Genomic DNA, 18,745 nt, shown 5'->3' on the forward strand with positions numbered 1-18,745 from the left:
GCATGAGCCACAGTGAGCGAGAATAGGAAAGAGAGGGAAAAGAATGTGAATTAACATCTATCACAATTTAGTCTCAACTCTCACGCAGCAACTGAGATAAAAATAGAAACATCCATCAGACAGCTGACACCCTGTTGTTCCAGTGGGAAGACCACTGATACTGCAAATGCTGTTTTAACATTCAATGTCATATTTCCCTATTATGCAAAACAGACTAATGTATGTGCTTCCCACATGAGTGTCACATTGATCTGGTGTGAACTGACGGACAACATACCCTGACCCCTACCAAGGAAGGCTGTTGCTAAGCTAATACAGGCATGTACTTCCTATACAGGACAATTTGTCTTAGTTGAACCAAAGGATACAAGGTGAATGTGATGTACTGTATGCCTCCATAGTCATTAGTTATTTTTAACTTAAGTAATACTTAACTTAGATTGAGTTATTATCATAATACAGAGGCCAATTTGCATACATGTCATGATGAGAGTCTGTTTGGAACTAGGAGCTGGTTGTTTGTTGATGTTAGGTAACTCCATTTTTAAGACAGTTTCTAATTCTAATTGTCTTGTCAAAGACACATTTCATTACTATAGGTCTTGACTGAGTCACTTATTTAGCAAGATTAAATATTAGACTAGTTAACAGTTGCCAAAATCTGCTGGTAATGGACTTTATATGAAAGTTTGAAATCTTACCACTTTTCTTCATTGCAAAGCAGCTTCAGCTGTCTGATATCGAAGTTTAGCATTAGCTTACACAGCTCCAATACAGAACTTTCAATCTAATCACTGGATCACTTTATTTATTCATTTATTTTCTAAATATGTCATAACTGATTTAAACTTGGGACAGTAGTGCAGCGGTTAGCACTGTCATCTCACAGCAAGAAGGTAAAGGTTTTCTGGCTGGTCACTTTTTGTGTGGAGTTTGGAGGTTCTACCCATGTTTGTGTGGGTCCTCTATAAGTACTCCAGCTTCCTCCCACCATCCAAAGACATGCATCTTAATAGGTGACTGATTATTTGTCTGTCAGCCCTGCAATAAACTAGTAACAAGTCCAGAGTGTACCCCACTTTGGCTCATTGGTAGCCAGGATACACCATACTCCAGGGCCATTGCAACCCACTGGAGGATAAAGGAAGGGGTATGAATGAATGAATGAATGAATGTATTAAATAAAACTTGAAAACTATGAAGGTAATGCTGTTGAAATCTCTGTTCTTATCAATGTGTTTTGTCAGTATGAGTTGTCATTACTGTGCTATAAGTGGTTCCAACCACAGACTAACATTATTTAGTAGAGTCAGTGAAATGATTTATATATCAATATTTTTTGCCAAGTTATGGGGGACAATATATGAAAAGCTTTATATATAATAAACATTTTTAATGGCATGTTAAAATTTTTCTGTTACAACATTATTACTAAGCCACATATGGAAAACCACACACCACATGTGGTTTAACTAGACTTCAGAAATTTTTCATTTTGACACATGAAGATTTGCAAAGTCAGACGCTTATTGGGACGCAATTTTGCCACTTGTCTCAGAAGTGTTGGTTGTGGTTTAGGTCAGGGCTAAGATGCAAACTGTGAAAATCATAATTTCTGGATCACTGAGCATCTGAGTATAATGAAAATGTTTTTTATTATGTCTGTCACACAAGCCAAAGTAAACCGGCCAAGGCCAAGATTAGACTTGTGTATCTGAACATGACTGTCCTCACACATGGCTAAATGCCACATCTGTTCCTCGAATAGTTGCCCATATTTGCTCAATAAGCACATTCAACAGAACAACTCTTACAGACAATGTGTTGATTATTAAGCAGTGATGAAAGTCATAATTAGATCAGTTGACATTTGGACCTCCGTGTCAAGCTCAGATGCTGGCAGGACATTCCATCCAAAACAAGACTGTCACTGTACAGCAGTGACCTTGAAGAGTGCTACCAACGGTAGGCTACTAATGTGATAAGAATCACTGGATAGCTGCAAGATGGGGAGAAGGAAAGAAACAAACCAAAAGAGGAAAGTGGATGGTGCTGAAAGATCCAGTGTGTCCCCAGTGTCCCCATTGTTCCCTATTTACTGTAAGCATGTGTTTCAGTCCACGGCTGACATGGGGCTGCTCACGAGGATCCCATGAGTGAGGTTGAACATGTGAGTTGTTTACTAGATAACACTCATCCCGTTGCATGCGTGCTGTCACAACACGTGTGTGTAAGTTTGAGAAAAAGCAAATGAGACACAGAAAGTACACAAAAATAGCCAGTCTGCTGGTTGTGGGCAATGTGTCCATTTGTTGTTTTTTCTTTTAGCTCACATGGAACATCTATGAAAGGTTTTGGGGATTGCAGTGAATCAGTATTGATGATCAACCAAGTCGCAAAAACCACATCCGTCCTTAAAGTGACCACATATAAATAAAACTACACTTGTCAGAAAAAACTCTTCAACAAAATAAAGAATTCAGTCATGTTAATTCTGAGGACATATTTCCACCTGTTTAATTTCCACCCTATATGAAATAGAGGACACGCACGAGCTAGAAAACAGAAAGCGTGTTAATTTTTAACCAACTGAATGTTGACTCTGTTCAGTATGAACTGGAATTCGCTATTAAAAAGAAGAAAAAGAGAAATGTAAGCACACAATGACTTTGCTTGATTTGAGATAACACTACAGTGTCAAAACTGGAAAAGGGAAGTTGACAGTACACTCAGTGTACATGCAAATGTACTAACAGAGACAGTATTATATACGGCAGCTTTGAGTTAATGTTATAGTAAGTTAACATTCTCAAATATCAACTGCAGTTAGCTTGCTAGCTAACAGTGTCTGTTTTAGCATAATGTACTCTATATTTCAAAATTTCCTTTTCTTTTTTGTCAGATAGAAAACTCCATACTCTATATTTATTTATTAAGAAACATTAAAGTTTTTAATTTAGTGATTTAAATAAACACAAATAACATACTTTTTTCAAGTACCCGGAAATTATTTTAAAATCTTTTGTGTCATTTTGACTATCTTAAATTTGATTATTAGCATGTTAACACTGACACCTCAGAATAGCAATATGTTGTTCACTATTGTGTTAGGTTCACCCCAAGCTCCACAGAAAATGGTGCACTATTGTCTGGCGTAAGTCAGTAAGTGTGATTACAACCTAAATCCAATTATTAAATCATTATGAGGAGTGGAAGTGCCACCTTAATATGAGGAATAAATTACTCTTTTCTATATCTAATCCCAACTTAATTTGACAAACCATATCCTCACCCTTTGGTTATGTCTCCCCCAAAACAAATACATGCACATGTACATACATATATATATATATATATATATACATATATATATATATATATATATATACATATATATATACACACACACACACACATACACATACACACACACACACACACACACACACACACATACACCTTCAAACTGTTAAAATGTTATGAGTCCCTGCTTGTCTCTGTCTCGTCTTGCCTTCATCGTTTGTATGTAATGCTAGTATGTTGTCCTTCACTTGTCATGTTCTGTCTTGCATCACTCAATAAAAAAAAAAATTTAAAAAAAAGGAAATGTACCACAGATTATGGCATAGATACTGAGACAGCAGAGGTCATGGGGTCTTCCTGAATCTGACAAAGATTTGAATATCTTGACTATACATCTTTTTAACCTACCTGTGGATTATCCTCCATGACATAGCGGATCTTCTCCACCACATCAATGCGCCGCTGACGGTGCAAGGCATTTATTAGCTTGGCCAGGTTGGCGTCGCTGTCCCGGATGGTCCAGTGCTGCAGGGCGGCGTATGCACGCTCATGATCAGATGAATAGCCATTGGAGAAGGCAGCCACTTCACGCTCCGTAGCATTGGCCAGTAATTGATAGATGTCAATCCACTGGGTACCCACCTGGGCTGCCACCAGCTTCAGGATATCCACCCCTGAGCAGATAAGCAGAGAGAAAAGAAAAACAGTGAAGCTTGTTGCAGTCAACACCACCTTAACTGAGACAAAGTCATGGCCGAGACAAAAGAATATCGAAACAAAGACCAAAAGGAGGAGCTGAGACCAAACCAGGAATAGTTACAAAAGAATATGATTGATACGATATGGCCAAATCAGGTATTTTTCTTCAGATAACACTGAAAAGACTGATATATTTAAAGTAATTAAACTAAGCGAAGAAGATGTGTAAGCGAATGAAATATTCAGTGACCAGTTTGGAATTGTATTTCTGAATAACTTGACCCTCATGAGCGTTAGATGATGGGGGATGCTGGGACCTAACCCAGCTACCAATAGGCGAAGGCGGGGTCCACCCTGAATATGTCATTAGTTCTTTGCAGGGGTGACATACATAGAGATGAAAAATCATTCACTCTTCCTTACCACTGCACCACTGTGCCGCTCACCAACCATACATAGGTCACTAACATGTGGTGCTAATATTTGACCATAGGTTGATGAATGAAAAGATTTCTGAAAACTTTTGGCTACTGAGCTGTGAGCATCAATTACACTACTTCTCTTTATGCATCCACATTGCTGATAAAAGTTTAACATGACTCCAACCATTTATTTACACACAGCAATATGTTTTCTTTTGATCCTGTTGCATAAGATAAACTCTTAATGATTTAGGTTTGACAAGTTCTTTTACAAAAGATCTATCTGATGTCCTTTATAGACAGAACCAGCTTCTCCTCCAAAAATCAAATTGGAAATGAGTCAGTGGTTAGTGGTTAACTTTGAGGCAGGAAGTTCTATATATATCAAATCACAGGAATGATGTAATGAAATAATTCAGATGATGCAAAAGCTATTTAGAGATAAAGACCTGTATTTCTGGTCCAGGAAAAGGGTACTAAAGGGTCAGAATGTGGTGTAATGCAAGTGCACACAAGTATTTACCATGAAAACAGATCTCTGAGTAACTGGTACTCTGTCAAAAGAATGAACATGTGTTCTTTTCTCAAAGTTTTCAAACATGTCAGGTTAGATCTTGCTCTATCTGATTACACAGTAGAACAGAAAAACATCAGCGAGGGAACAGGGATTATATGGAGCATTTCTTTTCTCATGACTCCCCCACATAAGTTTACCATACACCATGCCAGAATGACTTATTTACACACTCTCAAGCAGATGACAACACATGTGCAAACCCATGTGCTGCTGTCGAAGAACGACTGTAATATTCAAGGAAAATCAGAACTATTGCAACAGAAAAATAAGTCATGTGGATTCACCAGTTTCTTCCAGCTTCTTGTTTTGTAACCAGTACACAGGGTCACAGACTTTATAGTTAGTAGTAAAAACAAATACTTTAGCAGCCACTGCTAAGCCTGAAGGATTGCTGGATCTGTCTGCACTTGTTGCTTGTGGGGTTCACATACAAGCTAAGAATAGAATACATTCTTCGCCTCTAAATTATCATTAACACCAGTGTTGGGAAGGTTATTTTTGACATACAACAGGTTGCAGATTACCAGTTACTTTGTTACAAATGTCATAAAATGCCATATAACTTTGCTCAAAAGACTAAATTAGAGGAGTATCTTGACTTCTTGTTTCCTTTCCTGGCAAAAAAATGGATAAAGCTAAAAAGTCATAACAACATATATTTGAAGCAACACTGCACAGTAATATTAGAGCCATTTCAGAAGAAGTTATTATTGCATTCCCAGCACTGAGGGCAGACTCAGGCTGCTTAGAGCAATGTACACTGATTTGTGGACTAATCAAAAACAGGGCTCTAAATTTGAGCACATCCAGTCAAATGAATGGAGTCTGTCTAGACACAGAGACTGCTCGTTGTTACTCATCCTAGTTCAGAAAAAGACCAGAAGAAGATATTCAAGGGGGGAAAGATGCAAGGAAGATGCTGATAGCATTCCACCCACCTTCCACAACGCAAAAAATGTGGCAATGCACATAAGCCATAAGACCACTTTTTATGTGCTGCTTTTGTATCACGTTGCCATTCAGACCACATAGACATGATATTTTAAGGTAACAAATTAGAATGGGATTTACCTATATTCATCATTTCCTACTGACAAGAAGAAAATATGACAAGAAGAAAACAACTCCAACTCCTTGAGGACCAGTGTGGTTAAAATAGCTGAAATAATGCACATTCTGAGTAACAAAAATCATCTTTCCTCTGATGAAACAATTAGCATTGCATGAATCATATACGGATCTTCAAATAAATATAGTGAAGTCATTCATCTACCTCAAACATCACTCTGTTGTTTTTCTGGGAGTTCAGTTGGATCACCATTTGACATTTCTCTTTAGACCTGAATACTGTTTTTTTTTTCTCCCTCAGACATTTTGCTGCTTGTTCAGATCCTCTCTGCTCCACTACACTGATTGTTATGTGACTTGACAATGACTCAGCTGAAAATATAACTGCTGACTCATCTGTTTGTTGACTAAAATTCCACACAGTATGGCTAGGCTAATTACATTACATTATACAGATGCTTGCCATGCTCTGCACTGAGGCATACAGAAACTGTAGGATAATAAAATCAACGGGAATGTTGGCTGAAAACAGAGCATTTGATGTAGGACAAAATACTGCATAAGACTCATGAGACTTTAGGTGCAGTGGTATAAAAAGTTCTCTAAATAAATTATATTGACCAACACAGAGTTATAGAAGTGACACCAGTTTTTTTTTTACTGGACCAGAACCCAAATTAACTACAACTTTATGCATCAGGTGTTTCACCTTCATGTTCCTATAACTCTGTGGCATTAGATGTGGCCAGAATCTTAACTGAAACCACACCAATGGATTTCATGACTGCCACATATTTATAAAATGAATAAATCATCAATTGGTCTTAGTAGTTCATCATGCCTTGTGTTACTCATTTCTGTGTTGGATTTATGAAGCTTGAGCCCTGTCAGCTCTGTGTTCAAAATCAATCAATGTTCAAAATAAAAGCTTTATTTAAAAGACATATAAATTGCCTCACATTTCAGAGAGAAATGTCCTGTTTCCCAAACATTTTGTGATATTTTGGAACCTAGCAGGCTGCTGCAATCTATATACTTAAATGTAAACACTGAAGTGACAGTGACAGCTATTGCTACTAGGTACGCTATCCTCCAAAGATGGCATTGCCTCTTCATAATGCTGTGCAATTCCCATAGCCTATGGCAACACCAGCAGGCTATTTTTTTGGCCAGCATCATCTATTACTTGCAAAAAAGGAAAACTAATACAGACATTCCCACTATATGGCACAAGTTCAATATTTACTTGTAAATTTATGTGACATTAGTTTGGAGTCTGTGTACTATTGAGAACTAGCTGACTATAACATTAACATTAACTAGTAATTATACTACAGAAGACAAAATGAACGTCTTTAGCCTTTTTGCAACATTAACTAGTGTTGTGGATACACATATTTGCATACAAAAACGGGCTGAGATCTTCACATAGAATTCAGTGTAAAGGCTGTTGTTATGGATGTGAACAAGAGTCAGACAGTCATTAGCTTGGCTTCAGTAACATCAACTAATGTCCCAGCACTAAACAGACTTAAACAAATGGGGCAAGCACCTCAGCTCCAAAAGAAAGCCAATGTAGAGGCAGCAAAGTTGTAATACTACTGACGGCTCCAAAAAGACCTGGCTACCATTGGATTTCTCTCTAAAACTACTGAGTTAATATTTTTTCCAGGACATATTTATTTTATTTGGACTCTCTAATAAGTGATCTGAATTTGATCTTAGGTGATCTGAAGTGAATTTAATAAACACATTTTTTTCCCGACATACAACTCTACTGTAGTTGTAGTTAAAAGATTACACTAACGATTAATTTCCTGTTTTATTGAGTCAGTAAGCCAGTGTATACTATCAGTTCACTTCTTGCCCCTCGGGCTTGAAGCTCTACCCATTTTATCCAAATATGGTCACTTCTTGCTGTAGAACACCAATGGCAATGGGCAAATCACAAACTTCTGGCTTCAAAACAACCATACAGAGATGAATGGCTGACCGCTATCATCACTGTAGCATCTTAAACAAACACAAAATGCTGAGTTTTGACAGTCTAATTTTATACTCAAATTTACGAGCCCTTTTCAAAATTAATAATAATACCATTCCACCTCCATTAAAGAAATGTATTTAACTTTGTTCAGAACAAACAACCCGGAGTTCTCGGTCCACGGCTCACAGAAACTGTAATCGCTAAAAGATGTTCTGCCTTTGTGAAGTCGGCCTTTTCTTTTAAAACCATCAAACAATGGAACCAGCTGCCGCACAGTCTGCAGTTGTCTATTGATCAGAATAGTTATTCACAAAATTAAAAAAAAAACAGCATATCCTCAATTCCCAGCTGTGCCAACATGAGATGCACTGATGTGTTTTTAATTTAGAGTAGTGTTATATATATTCACTGGTAAATATTTTTAATGTCTTTTTAATGGTTACTGTATTAGAACAGATTGACTTTTTATGCATGATTTTAAAACTTGTGTTTTAGGAATGAAGTATGATGAAACTGCATTTTTAAGAAACATGAAACTGAAATGAATACACAAGTTTTTCACTATTGTAATTATGAGCTAAGGTTAGTTTTATATTGCGTGTAATGTAAATGTTCTATATTGTGTGCACACCTGCCCAAGGACAGCAGATGGAAAGCAGCTTGTAGCTAACTCTGGTGCAAAGCATCTCTTCTCTTTGAGATTAATGTATCTGTACGTTGTTCCTGACAAATAAACAATAAACTAAACTAAACCAAACCATGCCTCCATCCACTAATTATGTACAGTCTATGCTTCAAGACAAATGTCATGACATCACGTGACAGTACCAGACCTTTAATGTTGGGGATTTCCTGAATTACAGCAATAGTCTCATTCTTTACAGTATTATCTCACAAGTGGCTTCACATAGAAAACATTTGAAATTTATGCTTCAACAAATGTTAAGGTTTTCCACACTGGCTATTCCAATTGAAGAAGATGAACACAAAAATAATTCCTCAGCTTTTGATAAGTATCAGGTTGATCCCTGATTAATGACCCGTCTAGCAAACATGCAAAGTGCATAAATCCATGGTGATTCAGAGAGATTGAAGGACAAAGATTAAAGGGATGTTAGCCAGCTTTCATGGCTCAACACACAAATGGTCACATGCACATAAATATATACACACAGGGATCATAGGCACGAGACAAGAGGCAAGTACATACAGACATGTGAAAGGCAGACATGTTACACCAATAGGCTAGGCACACTATATTCTAGCCCTGATGCTCATTCTCTGCCTCGAGACCTTAACTTACAAACACTTTATCTAAAACTGAATCAAGGCCAAAATCAGAGCTCTAATCCTACACCAACCTTTCAAAGAAGCTACTGACAGCCTCCTTTGACCTCATTTTGCAACCCATCCTCCCTCCCACCCAAATATTTATAAAACTTTTAATGGTGGAAGAAGAGCGGACAGTTAATCTCGTCGCACGACTCTGGAGGGAACTGATGGACGTCGCGTGCCTTGACGAGAACCTTTCGACGATTATCCACCTCAACCGCCATTAACACACAGTGACAGAGGAGAAATCCCCTCGTGCTGCTTGGCTCTGTGCCATGGCCCACTGGACACATTTAAATGACCTATATACATGTTGTGATGATGCAGTGTGTCAGCCTGCGGATGTGTTTGTGTTTGCTTGGGGACGTAGTGGAGCGGATTGTGTCAGAGTTCATATTTAACCTACTGTGTGCACTATATGTAGAGCTGTGAACGCCATAAGTCTACAATATTTTTTATTTGCTGGTAACATTAACATGACATGTTTTTCACAGCTACATAGAATATGATACTGGCATTAGCACAGCGCATATTTTTGATAACATGCTTGCAGTGGTTAACATTATCAGCTCCAAGCAAGAAGGTCCTTAGTCTGATTGGCGTGGTCCTTTCTAATTAGTTTGCATGCTATCCCTGTGTCTACATTGGTTCTCTCCGGTTACTCCGGCTTTCTCCCACCATCATACACAAGCATCTTAATAAGTCAACTGGTCAATCTGAAATTACCCGTCTGTGTGAATGTTACAGTGAATGGTTGTTCATCTATAAATGTATGTATATGTATGCGATGACACCTCATCTTCACCTGATAGTAGCCGGGATAACTAGGATTAAGTAGTTCAGAAATTGGATGGATGGAATTAATCTGAAGCTGAATCTCCATCCTTTTATGGTTGGGCAAGTGAGTTTAACTCCTGTTGTGACATAAATTGCTCTGTCATAGCACTTTTCAGGAACCCAGTCTTCAGATTTGTGTATTTCCTTTTAGCTTTTCATCTAACCGGGAGAAACTATCAAAGCATTCTTTAGGTCTGTGTAGCACAAATGTCCACAGCTGAGTTCTTGTCTACAGTGAGGTTAACACAAAAAAGGGCTTTAAGTGGAAAATCTGATGTGCAGAAGCTCACATATTTGTGGATATTTAACTGAATGTATAATTTATGATCTACTGTGAACATACAGAAAGTCCAAAACAAGTTTTTACAGAAATGCATGGCATTATAACTAATATCAACTCATGCCATTCACTTCAGTGTCTTTATTTAGGCACTACCCTGTTTTGTGCAGTATGTTAAAGTCAACATGTTAGAATTAACATGTTTAGTTTACTGTGAACTACACTAACTAGAAACGTACAGCCATTTACCGTATATAGAAACCTTGGCAATACCCACTGGTTTCTGGATGAATATTTTGAAGCCAGTAGATTGCAATTTGGCTATCTGTATCTTACCTTTTTGGAGATGACAGTGAAGATATTTGGACAAAAGGGGCAGGATGAGAGGAGTCATGGGTGGGCTACTGCTAAATGCTAACTTAGTGATGCAATAAAATGGTAAACTTCATCAAACATTGCATAAGTCTTGTCAGTGCGATCTATTTGTCACAGTGAAGCTATCTGTCAGGAAAAAATATGACTAAACAGAAAGAAATACTAAACTCATTATAAGTATAACTCAGCAAGCCATCAAGCGGTATTCACAACCTGTCGAGCAAAACCAGACACAGCAGACAAAGCTTATATTTTGCCTGCAATCACATCATCACTAACTACAAATTCACTTAGTAATCACTTGGTACCAGCATGAGTCCTGGAAAAAGTATGATGTCACAGTATTTTTACAGAGAAGTTCAGTTGAAGTCTAATTAGGCCAGGGCTTTTTGGAGCCACCTCCAGTAGCACTCAGTGGTTTTAAACCTAAAGATATTTTACATTTTTTTCAGTTTGGAGCTGAGGTCCTCAACCACTGAGTATAGCTGAAATTAATTCCAATGCCAAATTTAGCAAGACGATATCTCAGATTTGTGTAATGGCTACACAGTGTTTATTGGCTAACATCAACCTACTTGAAATAAACTTTTCAAGCATATATTAAAGTCTGCATTTAACATGTGACTGAAACACAACCTAAGGTACATCACGTGAAACATGGCTCTCATGTAACCCTAAACCCACCTAAGGGTCACTGTCGACCTGATCACCGTAATGATGGAATATGAGAGAATAGATCATACTTTAAGCACAGAGCAGCTTGAAGAAGGAATTTACAGATCAAGTGTGGCATTGTAATCTGTGAACTGTATACACTGTAGCTTGTTGTCCATCACACTGAGAATCAGATGGTTTTTCTTTCTTTTCTAGTTTAAAGTACTTTGTGTTCCTCCTTGATACGTGAGTCTCTGTTCATCCTAACATTCCTGTTATCAGCAATTATCTTACCAGTGGAAACAATCTTTCCACCTAAGGGAGTTCATGTGAAATTACTTTAACCACTGTCTGTCTTAAATGCTACAAGGGAAAACTTTCATTTCTTTCCTAATAATTAACTGAGAACTTGACCAGTGCACCAGTGTCACTCACTCTGGTTAATAATAACATCAAGCCACCAACTCGTAACTGGAGATTTAATACATCATTACTTAAAGATCCTGAGTTTATCAGCTACTTTAAAAGAGAATGGTCCATATACATAGAAAACAACGAGTTACCAGGAACATCAGCGTGTGTCCTCTGGGAGGCGGGAAAGGCAGTAATGCGTGGGAAAATAATCTCCTTCTCCTCTCATAAGAAAAAGAAAGAGACCTCAAAAATATTGGCGCTAGAAGGTAAAATTAAATCATTAAAGGAGGCCTACTCTGCCACGCCAGATGAGCACACGCTAAACAATATAAGGAAAGCTAAACTGGAACTGAATGAAATAATAATAAGAAAAACGCAATTCTTGGTGCAAATGCTTCACTTGGAGAACTTTGAACATAGTAACAAATCTGGGAAATTTTTGGCGACTAAAACTAAACTCAACTAAAAACAAATAAAGAGAAAACAACTATTTACTCCATTAAAGATCCAGCAGGAAATATTAGCCATGACCCCGACAAAATAAATAACACTTTCAGGGATTTCTATAAAGCATTATACACATCACAAATAGACCCATCAGATGATAATACTGATCAGTTTTTCAGCAACATCAATCTACCAAAATTACAACAGGATCCGAGAACATCTCTGGACTCACTTCTCTCTGTTGGTGAACTCCAAGAAGCTCTTCAACATATGCCCAATAATAAAGCCCCAGGTCCAGATGGTTTTCCAGCAGAATTCTACAAAGAATTCTGGACTATTCTGGCACCTACTTTCTACTTCCTACTTTCTACAATGATATTAGAAATAAAGGAGAAAAACGAAATACCCACAAATATGAACGTAGCTAACATTACTGTATTATTAAAACCAGGAAAAGACCCCACATTCCCATCCAGTTACCGCTCAATCTCACTAATCAATGTAGATCTAAAATAATCACTAAAGCTCTGGCCAGAAGAATAGAGAAAATAACTCCTTTAATAATCCATCCAGATCAAACAGGTTTTATTAAAGGTAGGCACTCTTCATCTAACACACGCAGATTAATTAACCTCATAGATTATTCTAACATACACAATCTGGAAACCATAATTATTTCTCTAGATGCAGAAAAAGCATTCGACTGGGTAAACTGGAAATTTCTATTTACAACATTAAATAACTTTGGATTTGGACCATCTTTCATTGACTGGATTATTATATTGTATAAGAACCCTCATGCATGTGTGAGAACCAATGATCAAACTTCTCCAAGCTTCAGTCTGCACAGAGGCACCAGACAGGGCTGCCCACTTTCCCCCTCACTTTTTGCCATCTTTATTGAACCTTTAGCAGCTGCCATTAGACAACAGGAAGAAATAAAAGGAATCCGTACCAGGAATATAGATCACAAAATAAGTCTTTATGCTGATGATGTATTACTTCTTGTCCAGAACTCACAAGCATCTCTCTACCAGACAATCACACTTATAAATAACTACTCATCAATATCGGATTACTCCATTAACTGGACTAAGACAACAGCTCTGCCTATTAACTGTATTGTAATATTGGGCACACTTTCAAGGTGTGCCCAATATTACAATACATTCAGGAAATATTAGATATCTAGGTATAAATATTTCACCCAGGTTGTTAGAACTAATAAAACTGAACTATGTTCAACTCTTGAAAACAACAGAGGATGATCTTCTGCAGTGGAGGCGATTACCCATTTCACTCATGGGGAGAGTTGCCACTGTCAAAATGATGATTTGACCTAAAATTAACTATTTATTTTCCATGACACCCATCAAACCATCCTCTAATTGGTTCAAGTCACTGGACTCACACGTATCTAAATTCCTTTGGGAAAACAAACCATCACGTATATGTCTAAATACATTACAGCAGACCAAAGACAGGGGCGGTTTAGACCTTCCCAACTTTGGACAATATTTCCTAGCCAATAAGCTGCAGTATATCTCCAAATGGCTCAAACCTAGTTATCTAGATGAGCCATGGCTAGATATAGAGCAAGCAATGTGTGATGATCTAGCAATCTCTGACTTACCATTCATTAGTTCGACCATTAAGCATCATAAATGTTATAAAAGTGCGAACATCAGCTCCACTTTGACAGCCTGGCGGGAATTTCTTAAAATAAACAAATGTTCACTCATTCCATGTAAGCGGACACCCATCTGGAACAACCCTGACATCCTGCAAAATAAAAGAATTGTAAACTTTACTCAGTGGAAGAACAAAGGAATAACACATTTAGAAAGTATCATAGTGGACGGAAACTTTGTACCATTTGACACGCTCATACTTATCCAGGTCTCTCTTACAGCTGTACCAAGGTTCAGTCTGTTCACTGGTTGTTCCTACCGGAACCAGTCCTAGGCTACATGCAACTTCTCTGGCACATTCTAGATTTTCCCCTGGTTGTCAAATAAGAAGTTGAATATTTCTTCAAATATCACTATCAGCGAGTGTCCAGTGGCATTCTATCTAGATTCCTGAACCAACTGGCTCATGTTCAGTTCCACTCAAAGTGTCTTTCAGGAACTTAATGTTTTCAGTTTGTCTTAAAACTCCAGCCAAGTTGAAAGAAACAAACTTCCACTGGCGTCTGTGTTGGTGAGGATCTGGAGAAACAGGCTTAGATCACTCTACCTCCATAAGTCAGTCCCTAAAGTAGTTCCTTCAAGAAAAAAGTGAGGATACTTGGAGCTTGGGCTCACTCTCCATCCAAAGGGAGCTAGCTGCTATTTTTTTTAGTACTGGGTGGTCACTGTGTCCCTTTAAATGCGTAATTTCCTCACTGCAACCAACTGAAACCAAGCTCATATACTGTAGTGTTGGAGAATTATCCAAGACATTGTGTGCATACTGTATTATGTTAAGCTAAACTAACATGAATCCATGAAACCATAATGCTCTGAAAAAAAATTTCTGAACAAATACATACTTAACCTTATTGTGTTCATCATGTTGTCCAGCAGGGTACAACGTGTGTCAGCCCCACAAATACCATTCTGATAAATTAATCACATCACCTACTCCTCTCCTGTTCATTCCGGTTAAAAACACATAATGTTAAATTAGGGAAATGTGTGTACCCAGTGTGAGCACAATAGGCAGCAGTATACCTCCAACCCATCCACCATCCCCCCACCACCAATCTGTGCTCTTCACAATCAAACCCAGGCCAAAGTGGGAGCTACTCTGGCCCACCCTGGTACAGCACTGTGCAGTATATTCTACCATGCGGCACCCCGCTGGGCCTGAATGTGGAACTTGGCATTATTAACAGTGTGGATGTTTAACAAGGGAGGATGGTGGGCAGGTACAACATTGTTTTCCTTCATGTTTTCCTCTACAATTTGCATCTGACTTTGGAAATATATGTTGTAAATAATATGGCCAGTGACCACAGAAAAACAAAGACAAAACCTGCCTCTATCTCATGATCTCTGAACAAGCCATTAAGCTTTTTCCAAGTTGAAGCCCATTAACTTTAAACTGCATCTACTTTACATTACTTTCCACTCTGATGTTCCATGTACCATATATATAGCCTGAGCCCAAAAAAGTCTCCACCTGGATTGAACCAAGCAAATAGTTCAGATCCTTCCTTTGGATAATCACTAACCCGATTAATATCTTTCAATGAGAAATCAGTTCTTTAACCCTAATGTAGTCAGTAGCTTTTTCTCATTTCTTAAACAACCAGAAGTTTGACAGAGAACATAAAGATTGGACAATTCCAGGTTCATCAGGCTCATATTGTGAAGGAGTGGTTCAGCAAGCATTGAGACATCATTTTCACACATAGATTGGCCACCACCGAGTCCAGACCTGAACCCCTGACTCTCCATCACCAATACAAGATCTAGGACAAAAATTAATGTTACTTGGACATAAATTAACATTTGTTGTGACACTGCATAAGCACTGCGTGGTATAAAGAATTCCATAGTGAATGTTTCTGGTTTATATATAAAAAAATTAAAAAAAATCAAAGGCTGATCCAGTCAAATATTGTGTAGGGGACTTTCTTTGGGCTGAGAAGTGAATATTCTTCATTCTACTCGCTGCTTTTAAGATTTCCAATAGCTCATTTAGTATCTACATTTACCAATCTTTTGTCTTATTGTAGAAGCACTTATTTGCATTTTGCATATAAGCTTTAGGCCAGTCCCTAGTAAGACATGTGAATAAACTTAACTAGCAAGAGTTTAGGTGGAATATGTGGAATTTTAACATCACCCATTGTGTTTGTGAACTGTTATTCTTGAGTTTGGAATTTTGGCATCATTTTTTAAGCTAAAAGTGATCATGTTTGGATAAGAAGGTTAGCAAAAAGAAAGGGGTGAAACTTACAAAGCTAATGGAAGCACTAATTTATTGGAAACACCCGCCACTAACTAGGAAATGCTATGTTAAACACTGTCATGTAGTAGTGTCCAGTAGTAGTGTCCAGTGACAAGTAATTCAGTATTATTACAAACAGACGGGGCATTTGGTGTTAGAATTTTTTGTCAAATTATTTTAGCTAAATGAGGTAACTATGACTTTCAATTTCAATTTCTTGAACCTTGATAGTAAACATACCAGGATGATTTTTGAAAAACAATTTGGTAATGACCACAGGCTTGTTTTTTGTGGAACAGTGTGCTGTGTTATCAATGACACATTGCCCTTATGCCTCCAATCTTGCAGACCTCGTTGTCAACAAAATGTTCCTGCAAGTTAATTGAAAAGCAATGATGGAAGGGTCACATGCAAAACACACTTCAAGCCAACTAGGTCATGTTTGACGACATCCTTATATAATTACACCCCATCTAATCAACTAATACTCATTAAAAGTAACCTGGCTCCTGTCCCCTTGCCTCCATAATGTCTCTAACATAGCTGTGTCCTTTTTGAGTCTTTGTGGTCTTCATGTGTAAACTGAACAAAATGGTCAGACTAGAAACCACTTTTCTCCAAAAAGGCATTCATAGATTAGTACTTCACACAAAAACTGTCTGAGGCTGTACCTGCACAAACTGAAAAGCAGCTCTACAGGCTGAAAAAGGTGTGTTTAGTTCAAGACGACATCCTCTGTTTCAAGTATACAGCAGCATTCACTTTTCTTTTTAATCAGTGAGAGCATATTTAATTAGAAAATAGGCATAATTACCTCCGCCAAGGAGGTTATGTTTTTGCCGGCATTGGTTTGTCTGTCTGTGACCGTGTGCAAGGTAAGTCAAAAAGTTATGGATGGATTTCAATGACAATTTCAGGAAATGTTGATACTGGCACAAGGAACAAATGATTAAATTTTGGTGGTGACTGGAGGGGTACTGATCTACCTTGGTGGAGGTCTGTGCTCGCTGAGTGTTTTTCTAGTTACTAAACAGAAAAGGAAAGAAAAAGAACAAGGTCACCATACTGCAGCCTCATGTTAACCTTTATACAACATTTTTGTGATTCCCTGTAATTGCTGCCACAAATACAGTTTGACAGTTGTGAGCTTGTTCCAGATAAACAAATAAATTCCTCAGATCCTGTGCAATGAAAATTTGGCTAAAGGCCTTGGAAAGCCCCATTCATCCCTGCTGCGGAGAAGTAGCAATTTTCACTACTTCCTGAGCAAATGCCAGGTATTGTATGTGTGTGATCTTTACTTTGACGTTTCCCTTTCTTTTCTCCTTTATTGCCCGAGTGTTTTAACTGCTCTAGTAAAGGGGCATTACAACCTTCAAGAGGAGCCAGCCACGCACCTTGGAAGTATTAAGAAGCTGTTTTGTTTTATGTTCCAGAGAGTAAAAAGCGGTGTAAAATGTTTGGGGTGCATGTGCATACGTACTATACATTGCTGTGTAAATGCATACACATGGGCAAAAAATTACTCATCCCATCAGGGGAACACCCACAATGCATTCCCAAAGATTGAAACCCAATCTGTGTTTTCATGAATCAACAAAGCGTCATTAAGAGTAGAGTAAAACAGAACAAAACATACTTTCAGTTTAGTCACATGAAATATGAAATTTCAATAACATTTTTAATTTGAATGCTAGAAAATGACTCTTTTTTCATTTTGGCTTTGAAGACAAGTTTAGAAAAGGTCAAATTTTGATTATATATTATTATTATTATTATTATTATTATTATTATTATTATTATTGGTAGTAGTAGTAGTAGTAGTAGTAGTAGTAGTATTGTTATTATTGTTATTATTTTATATGTCATTCAACATGTAAATTTCTGAGACCAAGTCTGGTTTTTTCATGTTTACATATTTCTTTCCCCAGGATATCAGAAACAACGCTTGCTTGTAATACACTTGTGGAATTGGAAATCATTCATAATTGAGCCTTGGAACATTTTGTGACAATTTTGGGAAGTGACAGTTACTTTCAATGACTATTTTGACTCATAAATCACACTTGCACAAAGGATGTATCTGTGTTGCTGCAAAACGGGGCGGGGCGGCCATGGCTCAGTTGGTAGAGTGGGTCGTCCAATAACCGAAGGGTTGGCGGTTCGAATCCCGCTCTGTCCTAGTCAGTCCGTTGTGTCCTTGGGCAAGACACGTCACCCTCCTTGCCTCCAGTGCCACCCACACTGGTGTATGAATGTTCGGTGGTGGTCGGAGGGGCCGTAGGCGCAAAATGGCAGCCACGCTTCTGTCAGTCTGCCCCAGGGCAGCTGTGGCTACCGATGTAGTTTACCACCACCAGAGGGAGAATGTGAGCGCGAATGAATAATGGGTCAATAATGTAAAGCGCTTT

At 38.0% G+C, this 18,745-nt stretch overlaps 1 protein-coding gene across 2 annotated transcripts in view; it reads right to left on the reverse strand.

The window, feature by feature from the left end:
- Positions 1-18,745, reverse strand: part of LOC115415226 (tumor necrosis factor receptor superfamily member 21-like) — a 75,386-nt gene that overhangs the window by 21,489 nt on the left and 35,152 nt on the right. For both annotated transcript variants that reach the window (XR_003934779.1, XM_030128732.1), the window contains exon 4: positions 3,712-3,977. Coding sequence is in view for 1 of the 2 variants with exons in the window: in XM_030128732.1 (XP_029984592.1) it covers positions 3,712-3,977 (266 nt within the window). In the remaining variant the exon portion in view is untranslated. The remainder of the gene's footprint in view (positions 1-3,711; positions 3,978-18,745) is intronic.

This window comes from Sphaeramia orbicularis, chromosome 24 (genome assembly GCF_902148855.1).
Source record: "Sphaeramia orbicularis chromosome 24, fSphaOr1.1, whole genome shotgun sequence".
Classification (NCBI taxonomy): Eukaryota; Metazoa; Chordata; class Actinopteri; order Kurtiformes; family Apogonidae; genus Sphaeramia; species Sphaeramia orbicularis.